At 39.4% G+C, this 14,483-nt stretch overlaps 2 protein-coding genes and 1 pseudogene across 11 annotated transcripts; 1 reads left to right on the top strand and 2 right to left on the bottom strand.

Annotated features, from left to right (window-relative positions):
- Positions 1–215: 215 nt before the first annotated feature.
- LOC105137221 (glutamate receptor 3.3-like) lies at positions 216–6,431 on the top strand. 7 transcript variants are annotated; one of them, XM_011042894.1, is made up of 7 exons: positions 216–799; positions 1,300–1,636; positions 1,767–3,109; positions 3,192–3,469; positions 4,202–4,233; positions 4,333–4,739; positions 5,123–5,893. In XM_011042894.1, the coding sequence occupies exons 2-7, from the start codon at positions 1,369–1,371 to the stop codon at positions 5,594–5,596; spliced, it is 2,802 nt and encodes a 933-aa protein (XP_011041196.1). In that variant the 5' UTR covers positions 216–799; positions 1,300–1,368; the 3' UTR covers positions 5,597–5,893. The 7 variants fall into 7 exon arrangements, with proteins under 7 accessions (XP_011041196.1, XP_011041198.1, XP_011041197.1 ...); XM_011042896.1 differs by having other exon boundaries at positions 1,177–1,636; XM_011042895.1 differs by having other exon boundaries at positions 1,125–1,636.
- LOC105137288 (glucan endo-1,3-beta-glucosidase 12-like) lies at positions 5,663–8,923 on the bottom strand (annotated as a pseudogene).
- A 581-nt stretch (positions 8,924–9,504) lies between these two features.
- On the bottom strand, positions 9,505–13,766 carry LOC105137220 (serine/threonine-protein kinase/endoribonuclease IRE1b). Of its 4 annotated transcripts, none has more exons than XM_011042889.1 (7): positions 13,494–13,766; positions 13,176–13,416; positions 11,498–12,978; positions 10,902–11,074; positions 10,480–10,726; positions 9,926–10,302; positions 9,505–9,833 (listed from the first exon to the last, which is right to left on the bottom strand). In XM_011042889.1, exons 1-7 carry the CDS (start codon positions 13,619–13,621, stop codon positions 9,760–9,762), a joined length of 2,721 nt encoding a protein of 906 aa, XP_011041191.1. In that variant the 5' UTR covers positions 13,622–13,766; the 3' UTR covers positions 9,505–9,759. The 4 variants fall into 4 exon arrangements, with proteins under 4 accessions (XP_011041191.1, XP_011041190.1, XP_011041189.1 ...); XM_011042888.1 differs by having other exon boundaries at positions 9,505–9,763; positions 9,856–10,302; positions 13,494–13,765; XM_011042887.1 differs by having other exon boundaries at positions 9,505–9,814; positions 9,907–10,302; positions 13,494–13,765.
- Positions 13,767–14,483: the final 717 nt, after the last annotated feature.

Genomic DNA, 14,483 nt, shown 5'->3' with positions numbered 1-14,483 from the left:
TTTACATGCATGTTGGGCTTCACCATGCTTGCTTTTTGATCATAGATTCCTCACAAGCTAATATTCCATCACCAGACTTTATTCTTTCCTTCATCAAATCCACAACATTCCATCGACCAAGAACCCCGTTTACATGTTATCCTTTGTACGTGAGTGCCGTAGTCATGCAAGCACGTGACTACTGGAACACTGGTAGCTTCTGATCCATTGGTTATCTTAGATCTTATTCTCTCTTCAACCTTAGTTTTTAGCAATAAAATATAGTATAATTTATGTTACTGTACCTATTGCCAAGTTGTTTCTAAATCCATCTTTTCATTAAAAAACACTTGCGAAACCCTTGTCAGCTACAAGATTTACCAATCCCCTAGTGAAGACATTGAGCATATTTATTAGTGGGAATCCACCGAGCAAAGTCGAACAACAATCAATTTGCAATATTTATTTTCTTTAGAAAAAAAAAAAGGTGTAATTATATGGAAAGTAGTTGTAGCATTACAAGAATTCTTCTAGCACAACAAAACTATCAACAACAAAGGGATTCTTCACATGTTAACCTCAAATTTCAAACATGGAAAATTAAAAAAGTAGGCAACTTGTCTCTCTCGAGCCCATCCGATTTGAACTCCAAAACGATGCCTCCTGCCCATGTGAACAATGAGTTGAGTACTACTTTTGTTCAAAGCATTTAATTCCCATTCCACGTTGATGAAGAGACTATTGACCCCAAAAGAAAGTTTGGCGTGAATATTGGTCTTCCACTCAGCTCTCATGTTGGATTTGGATTTTCTTATTTCAGGTCAGTCTCTGTTGTTGTATTGGCTGCATCCTCTTTCCCTTCATTTTTCATTTCTTTTTCATTGAATTTGATCAAGGGTTTTTTGATAGCATCATAAATTTGTTTTTAGTTCTCGAAGAACTATTCTTGGCTTCATCAATGGGATTTTTCCTGGCAATTTCTTTAACAAGGGCTTCTTTTTGGATTTTTCTTTCTTTTACTTAAAGAGAGAAGAATATTATTCCTGCCTCTGCTAGCTGGATGTCATTTCATAGCTTAGGCTCATTGTTGTGGCTGTGTTGATGCTTTGGCTTGGATTCTAATGCTTTGTTTTCTCTCAGCACAGAAGCACGTGTTTCAGCGCTTGATTAGTTATTTAAGAACTCGGTTTTTTGCAGATTTCTTGCACATTTGCATAAAGGGATCAGTGCTTGCTTGTTAAGTGATTTTACTCGTGTCTTTGAAATTTCTGTTGTTAAAGCTTCTGATTAAGGTCTGGTTTTGTTACATACGGTTCAAAGCCCTTCAGAATCAATTTTGTGCCGGCGGATTCGTTTTGGAGGGGAGGATAATTGTGCTATTGAATTGAAATGAACGCTGTTAGGTTGGTTTCGTGTCTTTTTCTCTTCTGTGTGCTGTTTTCAACAAGTGGATATAGTAGGAATGTGAGCTCAAGGCCTGCTGTTGTGAATATTGGAGCTATGTTTACCTTCGAATCTACGATTGGAAGAGTTGCCAAGATTGCTATCGAGGAAGCTGTCAAAGATGTGAACGCAAATTCTAGCATTCTGCATGGCACCGAACTCAAAATTCATATGAGAAAGTCTAACTGCAGTGGGTTTCTAGGCTTGGCTGAAGGTAATTTACCAATACTTCTTCGCCTTATGTTATCAATGTTAGTTGATGATTATACTTTGTGTGTTTAGCTGCCTATCATGGACAAGATAGGGTTTTTAATTATTCACTCAAATCATCATGTTTGTGACAGCTTTGAAGTTCACGGAGAATGATGTCATTGCCATTATTGGCCCGCAATCTTCCGTTGTTGCCCATATTATATCCCATGTCGCTAATGAACTTCAAGTTCCCCTATTGTCATTTGCAGCAACAGACCCCACTCTTAACTCGCTGCAGTTCCCCTTTTTTGTTAGGACCACGCATAGTGATTTCTACCAAATGGCGGCAATATCAGAGGTAGTTGATCATTATGGTTGGAAGCAGGTGACTGCCATTTTCATTGATAATGATTATGGACGAAATGGCGTGTCAGCTCTAGGTGATAGACTTGCAGAGAGACGTTGTAGAATATCTTACAAGGTGGGGATTCCCCCGGATTCTGGAGTTAATAGGGGTGACATCACGGATATTCTTGTTAAGGTTGCGTTAATGGAATCTCGGGTTGTAATTGTCCATGTGTATCCTGACATGGGTTTCAAGATCTTTTCCATGGCAAATCATCTTGAAATGATGGGTAATGGGTGGGTATGGATTGCTACGGATTGGCTTTCGTCTGTTTTGGATTCTGCTTCTCCTCTCCCATCAGAGACCATCGACTCAGTGCAAGGGGTTCTTGTTTTGCGTCAACACACACCAGATTCAGATAGAAAGAGAGCCTTTTCCTCTAGGTGGCACAAATTGACTGGTGGTTCTTTGGGGCTGCATTCTTATGGGCTTTATGCTTATGATTCTGTCTGGCTAATTGCGCATGCTCTTGATGCATTTTTTAACCAGGGTGGTATTATCTCATTTTCTAATGATTCCAGGTTACCTTCTGGGGAAGGTAGTAGTCTCCACCTTGAGGCAATAAGCATCTTTGATGATGGAAAACTTCTGCTGAATAACATATTGCAGAGTGATCTTGATGGTTTGACGGGCCGTATAAAGTTTGGAATAGACAGATCTCTTATTCTGCCTGCATATGATGTCATTAATGTTATTGGAACTGGGTATAGACGGATTGGTTACTGGTCCAATTATTCTGGTTTGTCCACCACGCCTCCTGAGACACTTTATACAAAGCCACCAAATCGTTCAAGCACAAACCAGAAATTGTACGCTGCCATTTGGCCTGGGGATACATTGCTTACGCCACGTGGATGGGCTTTTGCTAACAATGGGAAGCAACTGAGAATTGGTGTGCCAATTCGGGTGAGTTTCCAAGAATTTGTATCGCAAGTACCAGGGACAGATACCTTCAAGGGTTTCTGCATAGATGTTTTTACAGCTGCTGTAAGTCTATTACCATACCCTGTTCAATATCAGTTCATCCCCTTTGGAGATGGTAAAGAAAATCCAAGCTACACAGAGCTGGTGAACAAGATCACGACGGGTGTGAGTGCATAGTAAAGTTGTTTGCACTTCGGGTTTAAGTCCATGTATTCCAGTGTTTGACTCACTCATATTCTTGTTGCAGTTCTTTGATGCTGCCGTTGGTGATATTGCAATTGTAACCAAAAGAACAAAAGTCCTTGATTTTACGCAGCCATATGTCGCGTCTGGATTGGTTGTTGTGGCCCCATTTAGGAAGTTGAACTCTGGAGCCTGGGCTTTCCTGAGGCCATTCAGTGCCCGTATGTGGATTGTCACTGCTTGTTTCTTCCTTGTTGTTGGCTTAGTTGTGTGGATTCTGGAGCATAGGATAAATGACGAATTCAGGGGCCCTCCTAAAAGACAAGTAATAACTGTTTTATGGTGAGCTTTTAAATCATCATCTCATTTTGGCTGTTGGTCGATAAAGATCTTTGACATTATTTATGTTAAAGAAGACAAAGGAATTACTTCTTTGGGTTTTTTTGGGTGCTTAGTTGCCAAAGGGACGTACTGAGAATGCCATATCCCTTTTTAAAAAATAAAATTATGAAAGCGAATAAGAACCAAGTTCTTCCTAAATGTTTTTTTGATTACGTTTCCTGCTTACATACTTGACTTGGAACTTTCAAACTTCAGTTCATATTGTTTTGGCTCGTTCCTTGTTTAAGAAAAACACAACACATTGGAGGACAGAGGAAAAAAAAGAACAAAAAGGAAAAACTTCGAAGTAACAGTCACTGTGAAATTCTTCAGAATTTAAGAAAAGAGAAATGTTTCCTTGTATCTGTATGCACTGTTTCTTAAATTTTAAATTTATCATTCTCCCCTCTGTGTCTGCCATTTCTCGGTTACTGCTATAAATGTTTCATTTCTGTTTTTTCTTTGTTCCTTTTCTTGTAGGAAGTAATTTGATTTCTGTACCATGCTGTTTTGCTAAAATTATGTACTTGTATGCTTGCAATTAAAGCACCCTTTAGTAAAGCTGACTTTATCATATGAGGGTCAGACCTCAGATAATGTATCACCAATGCAATAATGATTTAATCCCAAATAACATTTTGCAAGTACTCAAAATTATCATTGCCTGATCCGTTTCTTTCTTAACCCTTGCAGGTTCAGCCTTTCAACTCTATTTTTCGCTCATAGTAAGTGGAAATCAGATTTTTGGCCAGATTCTATGCTTCTCTTGGGTCGTAAGGAGTCATCATTAATTTGATTGAGTTGGTTTCCTATACCTTTTGCAGGAGAAAACACTATGAGCACCCTTGCTCGGTTTGTGCTACTTATATGGCTCTTTGTGGTCTTAATAATCAACTCAAGCTACACTGCAAGTTTGACTTCAATTTTCACAGTGCAGCAACTATCTTCTCCTATTAAAGGAATTGAAAGCTTGAAGGAAAGCAATGAGCCTGTAGGATACCAGGTGGGTTCATTTGCTGAATATTATTTGAGAGAGGAAGTTGGAATATCTAAATCTAGGCTTGTTGCCTTGGGATCACCAGAAGCATATGCTAATGCACTCCAACTTGGTCCTGAAAAAGGGGGTGTTGCTGCAATTGTTGATGAACTTCCTTATGTGCAACTTTTCCTCTCAAGGCAGTGCACATTCAGGATTGTTGGTCAAGAATTTACAAAAAGTGGCTGGGGTTTTGTGAGTACCTGCTTCCTGGTTCATCTGTTCTTTTCTCACTCTAAAAGCAAAGCATTACTGCATTAAATCTAAATACAGAATACGTGTTCCTGTGTCGCATAGATAGGAATGAAAAGTTCTCTATTCAGAGTGGATTCACGAAAAAATATAAAATTTCCAAAAAATATGTCCATACAGTGAACCAACATCTTAATATGCTTATTTCACACAATTATTAGCCTCAAAATTATCTTTCTATACAAGCATGATTACTCATCCTTGATCCCTTGACATGTAGCGCCATGGCAGTGCATTTTACCATTATAAATAAGCATCCTGTCAAGGGAATGGTTAGTTTCATCACTGATTCTCTCCTCTGCTCATTTGTGTTTGCCAAAAACCAGGCGTTTCCAAGAGACTCTCCCTTAGCTTTGGATATGTCAACTGCAATTCTAGCACTCTCAGAGAATGGTGATCTCCAACGGATCCATGACAAGTGGCTGACGCAAAGCTCGTGCAGTTCAGAGACATCTGAGCTTGAATCAGATAGACTTCACCTCAAGAGCTTTTGGGGCCTCTTTCTCATTTGTGGTCTAGCTTGCTTCATTTCCCTCCTCATACACTTTTGCCAGATTACACGCCAGTTATATCGCGCCACCCCTGTAGAATCTCCATCTGCTGGTCAAGGTTCCTTGCGTTCTGGGCGTCGTCTTCATAGACTATTATCATTAATGGATGAGAAGGCTGGCCAAGAAAAGAGTGCAGCTAAAAGAAGGAAGTTGGAAAGATCATTATCCGAGAATGATCGGGACTGTGAGTTGGGGAGGAATCCCATGAGGAAAGAAACAGAAAGGATGACCGGAACAACGTCAACTTAAGCAAGTAAGCTTGTCAACCAACATCTTTATCTTTTGAGTTGGACTTGGAAACAAAGTACTCAATATTCATTTAGCAGTACAGATTTTGATTCCATGAGCATTAGCAACGTGCCTTTTTTTTAGAATGTTATCCACCTCCAAATCAACATCAGTGCATGTATCAGTTTCACTGAAATTTGCTGATTGTACATGGAGTGTTGCATTGCTAATTTCTATCCCAGAATCCTGCATCAAATCACAAAGAAAGGAAATGTTGGAATTTTAATGTTAACAGATGAAGAAGAATATATTGGCTCTCTCTACACTCGTATCAAATCACAAAGAATTTTAATGTTGGAATTTTAATGTTAACATAGAGAACAAGATAGAGAACAAGAAAGCTTCAGGTTCTTCGAGTTGCCGGTCTGATCAACCCCCCCATCCCACATACTGCTACATTTACATGCTTAGAAACTCGTATAAGTTTGCAAAAGCAAAAACAAAAATTCCATGCATGATTTCATATAAGTGTGTCCTTTACCGTATTCTATAGTCACGTTCATGCTCCCTACGGATTGTTGATTTTGCTGTAATACTCAGCAAAGTGAGTTTTGCTAGGAAAAAAAAACAAAAAAGGAGAAAAGCAAAGGAATTGAGTGCAAGAAGAGCACAACTTGGAGGACGTGGGATTATGCTGCAAATACAGAGAAGAAATACATTGAATAGGAATTTCTACCTGGATCCTCGCAAACTGAGGACTAGGTAAACACTGGCAGCAGTTTTTTTATTACCTACAGCCTCTAGTTAGGAAGTTACCTAATTTTCTTTTACCTTATTAATGTTAAGAGAAATTCTATTTTAGTTGCGCAATATCTTTTATGGGCTTAGCTGAATTTTTCTGCTCTTGCTGATAAAAGTCCTCTCAAAACAGAGAGATGAACTAAGTTGACTCGATGATCCAAGAAGTAGCCAAATAACTTGGTATCCTAGGTCTTTTTTCAAGCAAGATCTGAACCGTGTCTAACAATCATGATCTACTTCTTCTCCCGTCAATTTTTATCCATGAAAGAACCACGTGCCCCCGACTCCTTTTCTATTTTAATAGAGTAATCAAATGATAATGCCTCTAATTCTCCGGGACAGACCAACAAAATATTCAAACAAATCCATGAATTGATCCATCCATCAAGATCAATAACCAGCAAATGAATTTTGCAAAGTTTTGGCAGTAACCAAGGCAATTACATATTTCACGATACTTTTAAAGGGCTGCCAAAAACCTCACAACGCTACTGCCATTCCTTGCTACTTAATCATTGTGTGAATACCGGCATCCCGTAACCTGATCGAATCATACACAGAAAACCAAAATATAATTAAATTAACTCTATTACGAAGAAACTTTTAAACAAAAAAGAGAAGGAAATGTCTGTGAACTCGTAGCTTCAATCACTGAAAGTAACAAGTCCAGTGCCCTCGAAGTCACAGTTCCAGTGGTTTCTCCCATGCATTCGGTAATAAGCATTCATGGCATATGATGCATGTGCATGAAGCTTATCAGGTGCAAAACAGTCATTACTTACATAAATCTCTCTGCAATCCACGCCACCTTGTCCACAGAACAAATCCAGCACAGCTTGAAGCACTTTCTCATCAGCATGAGGATTAGCCACACACCGAACTGAAGGACCACTTACTCCACTCGACATTTTCTCTCCAAATCCTGATGTCCCTCCATTGCTACTACAAAACTGGCAGCTCAAATCCACAACATACAACTTAATTAAATCCATCCCCATTAAACATCCCAAAACTCCTCTCACTGACCCCTCCCTCTTTTTTATTCTCATTAAACAATGCAAACACAAATTTCTGTATATTTTCCTTGGGACTCATTGGTGTCCCTTTACTAGACTGTGCACGTTCAATCAACCTAGTGGTATGAGTCTTTGCATTATCAGGTGTGGCAGCTGTCTCAGCTGATTCACCCTTTGAAGGCCACCCGAATTCTGACATGGTGATCTTAACCGTACGATTTCCACACCCTAATGCAACAATAGCTGATCCACTAGCATCAATTTGTGCATCTAACATATTGTTGTACACATATCCTTTAGGGTCGTGGACCCGGTAGCATCCCCTAGCAAGGCATACTCTAGGTCGACCGTACCACGGTTATCCCTATAAGCAAAATAAGGGTAAGCATTGACCATATAAGGTGCACCCGTGTCAGCCAAAAAGCCTACAATTGAGGTCATAACAGGCAAGAGTGTAGTGGCAAAGGTCGAAACTGAAGGAGGGAATGAAGAAGCAAGAACTGCCATACTATGAGTGTGTGCACGTTGAAATAAAACATGCAAGTTCTGCATTGCTTGGACAAGTGCATTTGGCTTCAGGTGATCAGGATCTGTTGTTAGATACTCATTACCAGCAGCAAGGGCACAATGGAAGTGACAGGAATAAAGGACATCACACGATCCGCGAACCATTCATCGGCAGCTGACGTATCAGTGCTGATATTCGCCACGTGGCAGTTTTCGACTGCTATGACGAGGTCACTTCTGGTGCTGGAAAATGCATCTCCTCTAGGATTTCAGGGTTTGTGTCATAGATTTCGACCTTGTCAATGAGTAACTTCTTCGGTGATGGGAAGTTGTTTCCAAGAGTGCCGTAGCTAACACCAACAGCAAAAACGTTTTGAAGTGGGCTGAGAATTGCAAGGAGGGGAAGGGCAAGGACAGAGGCAGTAGCCATTTTGGTACAATTGGGATACTGACCTGCTAACTAGTAATAGAATTTTGCTAGTGCACAGGATTTATGCACCAGTTTCTGATGGAAAATGACGTCGGAATTACTTGTCCTACCTATGTGCTATATGGATCAACAATTTTAGGTGCCAAAATAAGGGGAAATCTTGAACTGGGAAACATAGCGATGCAAAAAATTCAAACTCCAGATCAAAAGGTGATTATGAGCGGGCCATTTGTGTTGGGTAGCAAATGATGGAGAAAAAATCTGTGGGGGGGTCCAATTGTAACTGAAGTTAAACGCGTCTTGAATTATTTGGCTCGCATTTACACATGATGCGGGTAATATCACACTGTGCTGCTTGAGGTAGCTTTTAGTTCTCGCATATAGGCTATGTTTTGTTGCGGTGCAACCTGTCACTTTACCGATTAGCCTTGGTTTAGAATCTTTATGCTCTCGTGAATGGTTAAATTCCTGCATCCGAATTTGGATTATTCTAAGCTTTCGTTTCATGCCGTGGATTGGAGTTGGTGAATCTAGATCAAACAAGTTTAGAGAAAAAGCTGTTTAGTAGAAAATGTCAAGAATTGTGACCATGTACTCCTAGCCAATCTTCACTCATGCCAGGCTCTACTAACGGGAACTTGACCACCTCTTGTACGAGCATGACATGAAAAATTCTGATCTGAGCGCAAAAGATTCCTTATCTTTAAAAACGGACGTGTCAGCTCGGCACATGCCATTGCTTTCTCTACAGTATACATATCGCAGAAAAAATTGCATCCCGCACTTGCACAACACTCGATTAACCTAGTGTCCCATTGGAAAAATGTGGTAGCCTATTGCTGCCAGAGTGCAGATGGAAAATATACTGGGAGTCTGAAGAACTGTCCTCCACAATTGAAAAAAATAGCGGTTGCAGGGCAGTCTCAGCTTGGACCTTACAGTACTGGGTTTTTTCAAATAATTGCGTTGACGTGATGCAAGAAGAGACTCCTCGCTCGTTTCCTTGAAACCCTCCCGATCCATCCACTTCTGCTGAAAAGAAATAGTAAGAGATCAAATTCATCAATTATCTCCCTCGCCTTTTCACTCTGTTGTTGACTAGACAAACCTATATGAAATCTTCAAAACCAAGCACAGATATCAACACCATCATGGATCAGGCTGCTCAAATTATAGGCAATATTCAACTTAAGAAAATATTAGTTCCAACTAGTATGATACGAGGTTAAGAGGTGACATTACATTGCTTTGGAGCCAACTGTGCCTCTTCGGTGGCAAAAGAAAAGAAACTAAAAGATGTTACAATCATGCAAGTTACAATCGACGTGTACAACAGATAGCAACATGACTACAGTTTCTATGTACAAAACCTATGGCTGTTCTGTTCAGAGGAACCAGTCTTAGGTAATGAGGGTGAAAGGAGTAGCTTGCTAGATTATATTGTTGTCTATGTATTTACGGAAAAACTCCTCCTCTTTGCAGTACCTGTAGATCACTTTGTAAACTTCAAAGGAGTAGTTTGCTAGATTATATTGTTGTCTATGTATTTACGGAAAAACTCCTCCTCTTTGCAGTACCTGTAGATGACTTTGTAAACTTCAATCAAGAGTTTTGGAAATCGACGTGAAAAATAACTCTCAAATCCTTCTGGATGTGACCCTAATAATTCCTTTATCTCCTGGGGGAGTTCCCTATAGTGATGTGACTTGTTGCGTATGACCCGTAATAGGTCACGAATGGAGTCGAACTTATAACGCCTGTAGCGGCCAATGTTGTTAATAAATGCAGCTTCCATTTTTTCATCCCATTTCCCATTCAATGCCATTGTTGCAGTGCTTTCTAATGTATCCAAGAGTTCTGATGCATTCTCCCTATCTTCCAGTTCCACTCGATCACTGACATCCTGGAGAAATGAGAGCCTTTTCTCAGAAGTCCAAAACAGGGGATGATTCAAAACTTCCTGGGCTTTTGGCCTACAACATATACAAGGAATGCGTTATCACATGAAAATAATACTAACTGCTATTATCATTCAGACAGCAAGGCTTCAACAGAAAATTTTAGAATATAGGACTTCAAATTTCACATAAACAAATAAGTTAAGGACCATAAAAACTCCTTTTCAGATTGAAAGTGTAGGACTGTCTTACCTCTTCTCTGGGTCGGGATCCAAGAGACGAGAGAAAAGATCCAGAGCTTCTGGAATATTCTCTACTAAGAATAGGTCCTTCTGGTCATTGACAATATTGACATCACGTTCAATATTATCGCCAAAAGGATGCTTACCCCCTGTGATACAGAAAAATAGAACACAGCCTAAACTAAACAAGTCTAAAGCACGTGTTTGGCGTCCATGAAGTAGTTGTTCAGGTGCTTGCCAGCCTGAGCTCCCATAACCTACAATAAATGACAACGCAGAGAACTAAGGGAACAATTTAGAGCTAAACCTGCCTGCCTCCCGGCTTCATTAGAACATGCAAGCAAAGGGAGATAGTGGGTGAAAGCAGCAGTGAATCCATGATGAGTGATAATTATTCAGATGGTTAGATCAACAAATAACTAGCATGCTTACCAGTTGGATGCTGGGTCAAGGAAGACATGTCCCCAAGTAGGCGCTTGCTAATGCCCATATCTGAAAGCTTTGCACAGAAAGATTTCTCGCTGATAATCAAAACATTCTGAGGCTTCAGGTCCCGATGTACGATTCCAAGTTCATGCAAATGGGTAAGCCCAGAAACCACATCCCTGCAGAAATAAAGAGTTCTTCAAGTTTCGTCCACTTTCTTTGGTAATTTACTTATTGTTTTAGCTGATTCAAAAGTAGGGACAGTGATGTCATATATTATAAAGTGCTAATGGTGTTTCTTTTCCCTTCTTAGAAAAGAGAGCGTTATTCAAGGAGTCCAAAACTCTGATCTATGACCCAATTTAGAATGTCTAAGCAAAACATTATCGTAGTGCAGATTATGCATTTTCTTTAAGCCCTTAACAGAAGTAGTCTGCAAAGAATAAAGCATATGCACAATCCATCTAAGGCAAAACCTTTATTCTTTAATTACTGTTCTTGAAGGGCAGACACGAATGGCATTAGAATCCTCTAACCAATCACCACCTTTAATGCCTATGCAAGGACTGCTAGAAATAAAAAGAAAAGGAATATTAACTGACCTCATTAATTTTAACAACTGTACTGAAGGATAACCGTTGGCCTTCCACAATTCAACATTCCTGTTATGTTCCGGCATTGAATGCAATCGAACCATGTACTCAGGCAAGCGGTTGGAGTCCATATCCTTGGATGGTACTTGATTTTGGAAAGATTCAGAATTAACATAAATTAAGTCATTTAAGCTGCAGGTGCAGCGTTCCAACGCAAGATAAACAAAATCTTGATCATACTCCACCCCGTACCATCTCACAATATTTGGATGTTGATCAGAGGCAATAAGGTTCTGAATCTCTTTCAAAGCCACATCATGATGAGATTGCACCAGGCGCTTCACAGCCACATGACGCCCATCATAAATTCCCTCAAGCACAACTGTACCATTACTACCCTTAGCAATTTCTTTGTTGGAAACTAACAACTTGCCAATTCTACGACCATCTACTCGACCATCAACATGATCAGTAAAAGTCAATAACAATTTCCTTTCATCTCTTTCAACAGGTGTAAGTTCATTGGTTTCTCCAACCTTACTCTGAAGAGACAAATATTTCTGATTTTTCAGATTATTGGGATTACTCTTGTTGTTTCCTGATCTCCGATTTTTCTTCTTTTTTGGCATCCCAGATTGGGGTTGAAGGTCCTCAATAGGTTTATTCAACTTTCCCTGTTTTCTGGATGCTAAAAATTTGTAAAAGATGAACCCCATAATTGACAAAACAGCTGTACTAACAGGCCATACATGAGACTTTGCTATATTTTCAGAAGACGGGGTTATAGCATTCACTGTGCCACTGTTTCCACTAAAAGGAGCCAATATCCCAGGGTTTTTCCCCTCAGATGAGGGCAATGCAAGCATAGGTATGTCTCCACTGGTGGGAAGAGCCGGCTGAAATCTAGGAACATGTCCCAAAGGAGGTTTGTTATATGGAACAGGAAGAAAGTTAGCTCCACCTTCTAGACGAGTAATTGCTAGTTTATCAAATTCAAACATGCCATGGTCACGAATTCGGAGGGCAACTGTCTTCATCTGACAAGGCAATTGCCACTCAGTCTCATCTGTGTCCTCATTGGCATTCGGAGGCACCCCATCAAAAGAACTCTGAATCCCCTGACACCGGAATTCACCCTCAATATCTGCGAATGCCACATTCCATAATATCTCAGTGGAGTTTGGAGAATAGTGTTGCAGCACATAATCTGTCCTTGTGATGTAAACCAGATGCTTAAATGCTCCCAGATCAACATCACCAGATTCTACCAATTCTCCAGAATCTTTCGACAACATAACAGCATTCCCTTCAAAAACTTGAACCCCTACTTTCGAAGCAGAGTTATCAAACTTATACGTGCGAACAACCCTTCCAGTCTTAGCATCAACAAGAAAAGCAGTAGTCTTTTTCAAGCCCAATGTAATTTCTCCATCATCAGATATATGTGGCGTCATTCTAATATATTCATCAGCACTCAGTGAGAGTTTTCGCTGCACAAAAAGCAGTTTCAGCAAATTAAGTAACAAAACCACTCATTCAGCATTTTTTTTTTAATACAGCAGACCACTTAACAGACATTCAAATCTTTCCACAAAAAGCCCATGTCATAATTAACAATTAGCAAACTAAATCCTCGAAAAACTAAAGCCTAAAGCATCAAACAAATACAAAGTTAGGTTCGCATTACCAATTTTCCAAAGCGCTGGCTATGCACATAAAGTTCCCAATCATCTCCACAATCAATATAATACAAGTCCTTACTAAGCTCAGAACCATTGTGCCTATCATCATCACTGCTAACTCTAGCTTGATAAGAAGAATAAATAGGCGATCCCGTCGGAAAAGACCATCGAGTTTTCCTTAAATTAGTATCCACCAAATGCACTGTCCCATCCAAAGCAGCCACAATTGCTACATCTTGTTGACTACTACATGAAAGTGAGTTAGATTAAATAAAGAATTCAAAAAAATAACATAAAACCCATATGATCTGAGATTTACTTACGGTGTTGGCGGCAGCAGAGGATCGAATAGCTTGGTGATCTGATTACTCTGTTCAGAGAGGCAAAATTGAGAGATCAGCGGTGATAAGATCAGAAGTATCAGTAGAAGAAATATCAAAGAGCGCTTCATCACTGCATTTGGGAATTTCGAAATCGATTTTTGGCTCGCGAATTGGGATTTTATTAGGTTTCTCTAATTTGGGGATTTTTTTTTTTATATACAGAGAGAGAGAGAGCCAGATGGACAGGATGATTTCATTTTTACTCGCGGCGGCGACGATTTACAAGTATTTAATAGTTGGCGCTGGTAGTGATGATTAGGTGTAGAGCGGACTACGAGCTTATGGTGAACTTATCCATTATAAAGAAAACTATGTAATTTATCAAGGGATATATTCACACACGAAAAGAACATAAAAATGTATCCAATAAATAGATTATTCAAAAAATAAAATAAAATTTAATCTACATTTTAGAGCAATTTCATTCAACCAATTTTTAACTTTTTTTATTAATTTAACTCTAATCAACTTTAAATTAATAAATCATTGATTTGATCAGCCAAATTAGTTGAAATCTTAATTCTAACAGTGAAAATTGATGATATGCTATGCAATTAATTTTTTTTAGAAAAGAAATACTATGTAAAAATGTCGCATGAACTCTTTAAGCTTGTGGATTCCAAGCGCGCTTAAAGAATCATCATGGAAGTTGAACAAAATAATTAGTGAATACACATGGTGTGATCTGAAGCTGAACTTGAGTTGTTTTAGGCTCGGCAAGAATACGAGTAAACTTGAATCCTGCTAATTTCATGCCACTAAACTGGATCAAACACTCTTTCTGCTTTTTTTTGAAAAAAGAGAACTCTTCTCCCTTGATATCGAAGGGGTTATGGAAGAGAAAGAAAATGGTAATGGCTAGGAAGAACTCTTGCCCTCCCTAACAGATGATGCAGGGAATGATCTTCTGACAAGGAGGGCAAAGTAAAT

The sequence above is a fragment of the Populus euphratica genome, unplaced genomic scaffold (genome assembly GCF_000495115.2).
Source record: "Populus euphratica unplaced genomic scaffold, PopEup_1.0 scaffold65.1, whole genome shotgun sequence".
In the NCBI taxonomy this organism is placed as follows: domain Eukaryota; kingdom Viridiplantae; phylum Streptophyta; class Magnoliopsida; order Malpighiales; family Salicaceae; genus Populus; species Populus euphratica.
Note: the sequence above shows the minus strand (reverse complement) of the source record. Positions and strands in the feature narration are given on the sequence as shown.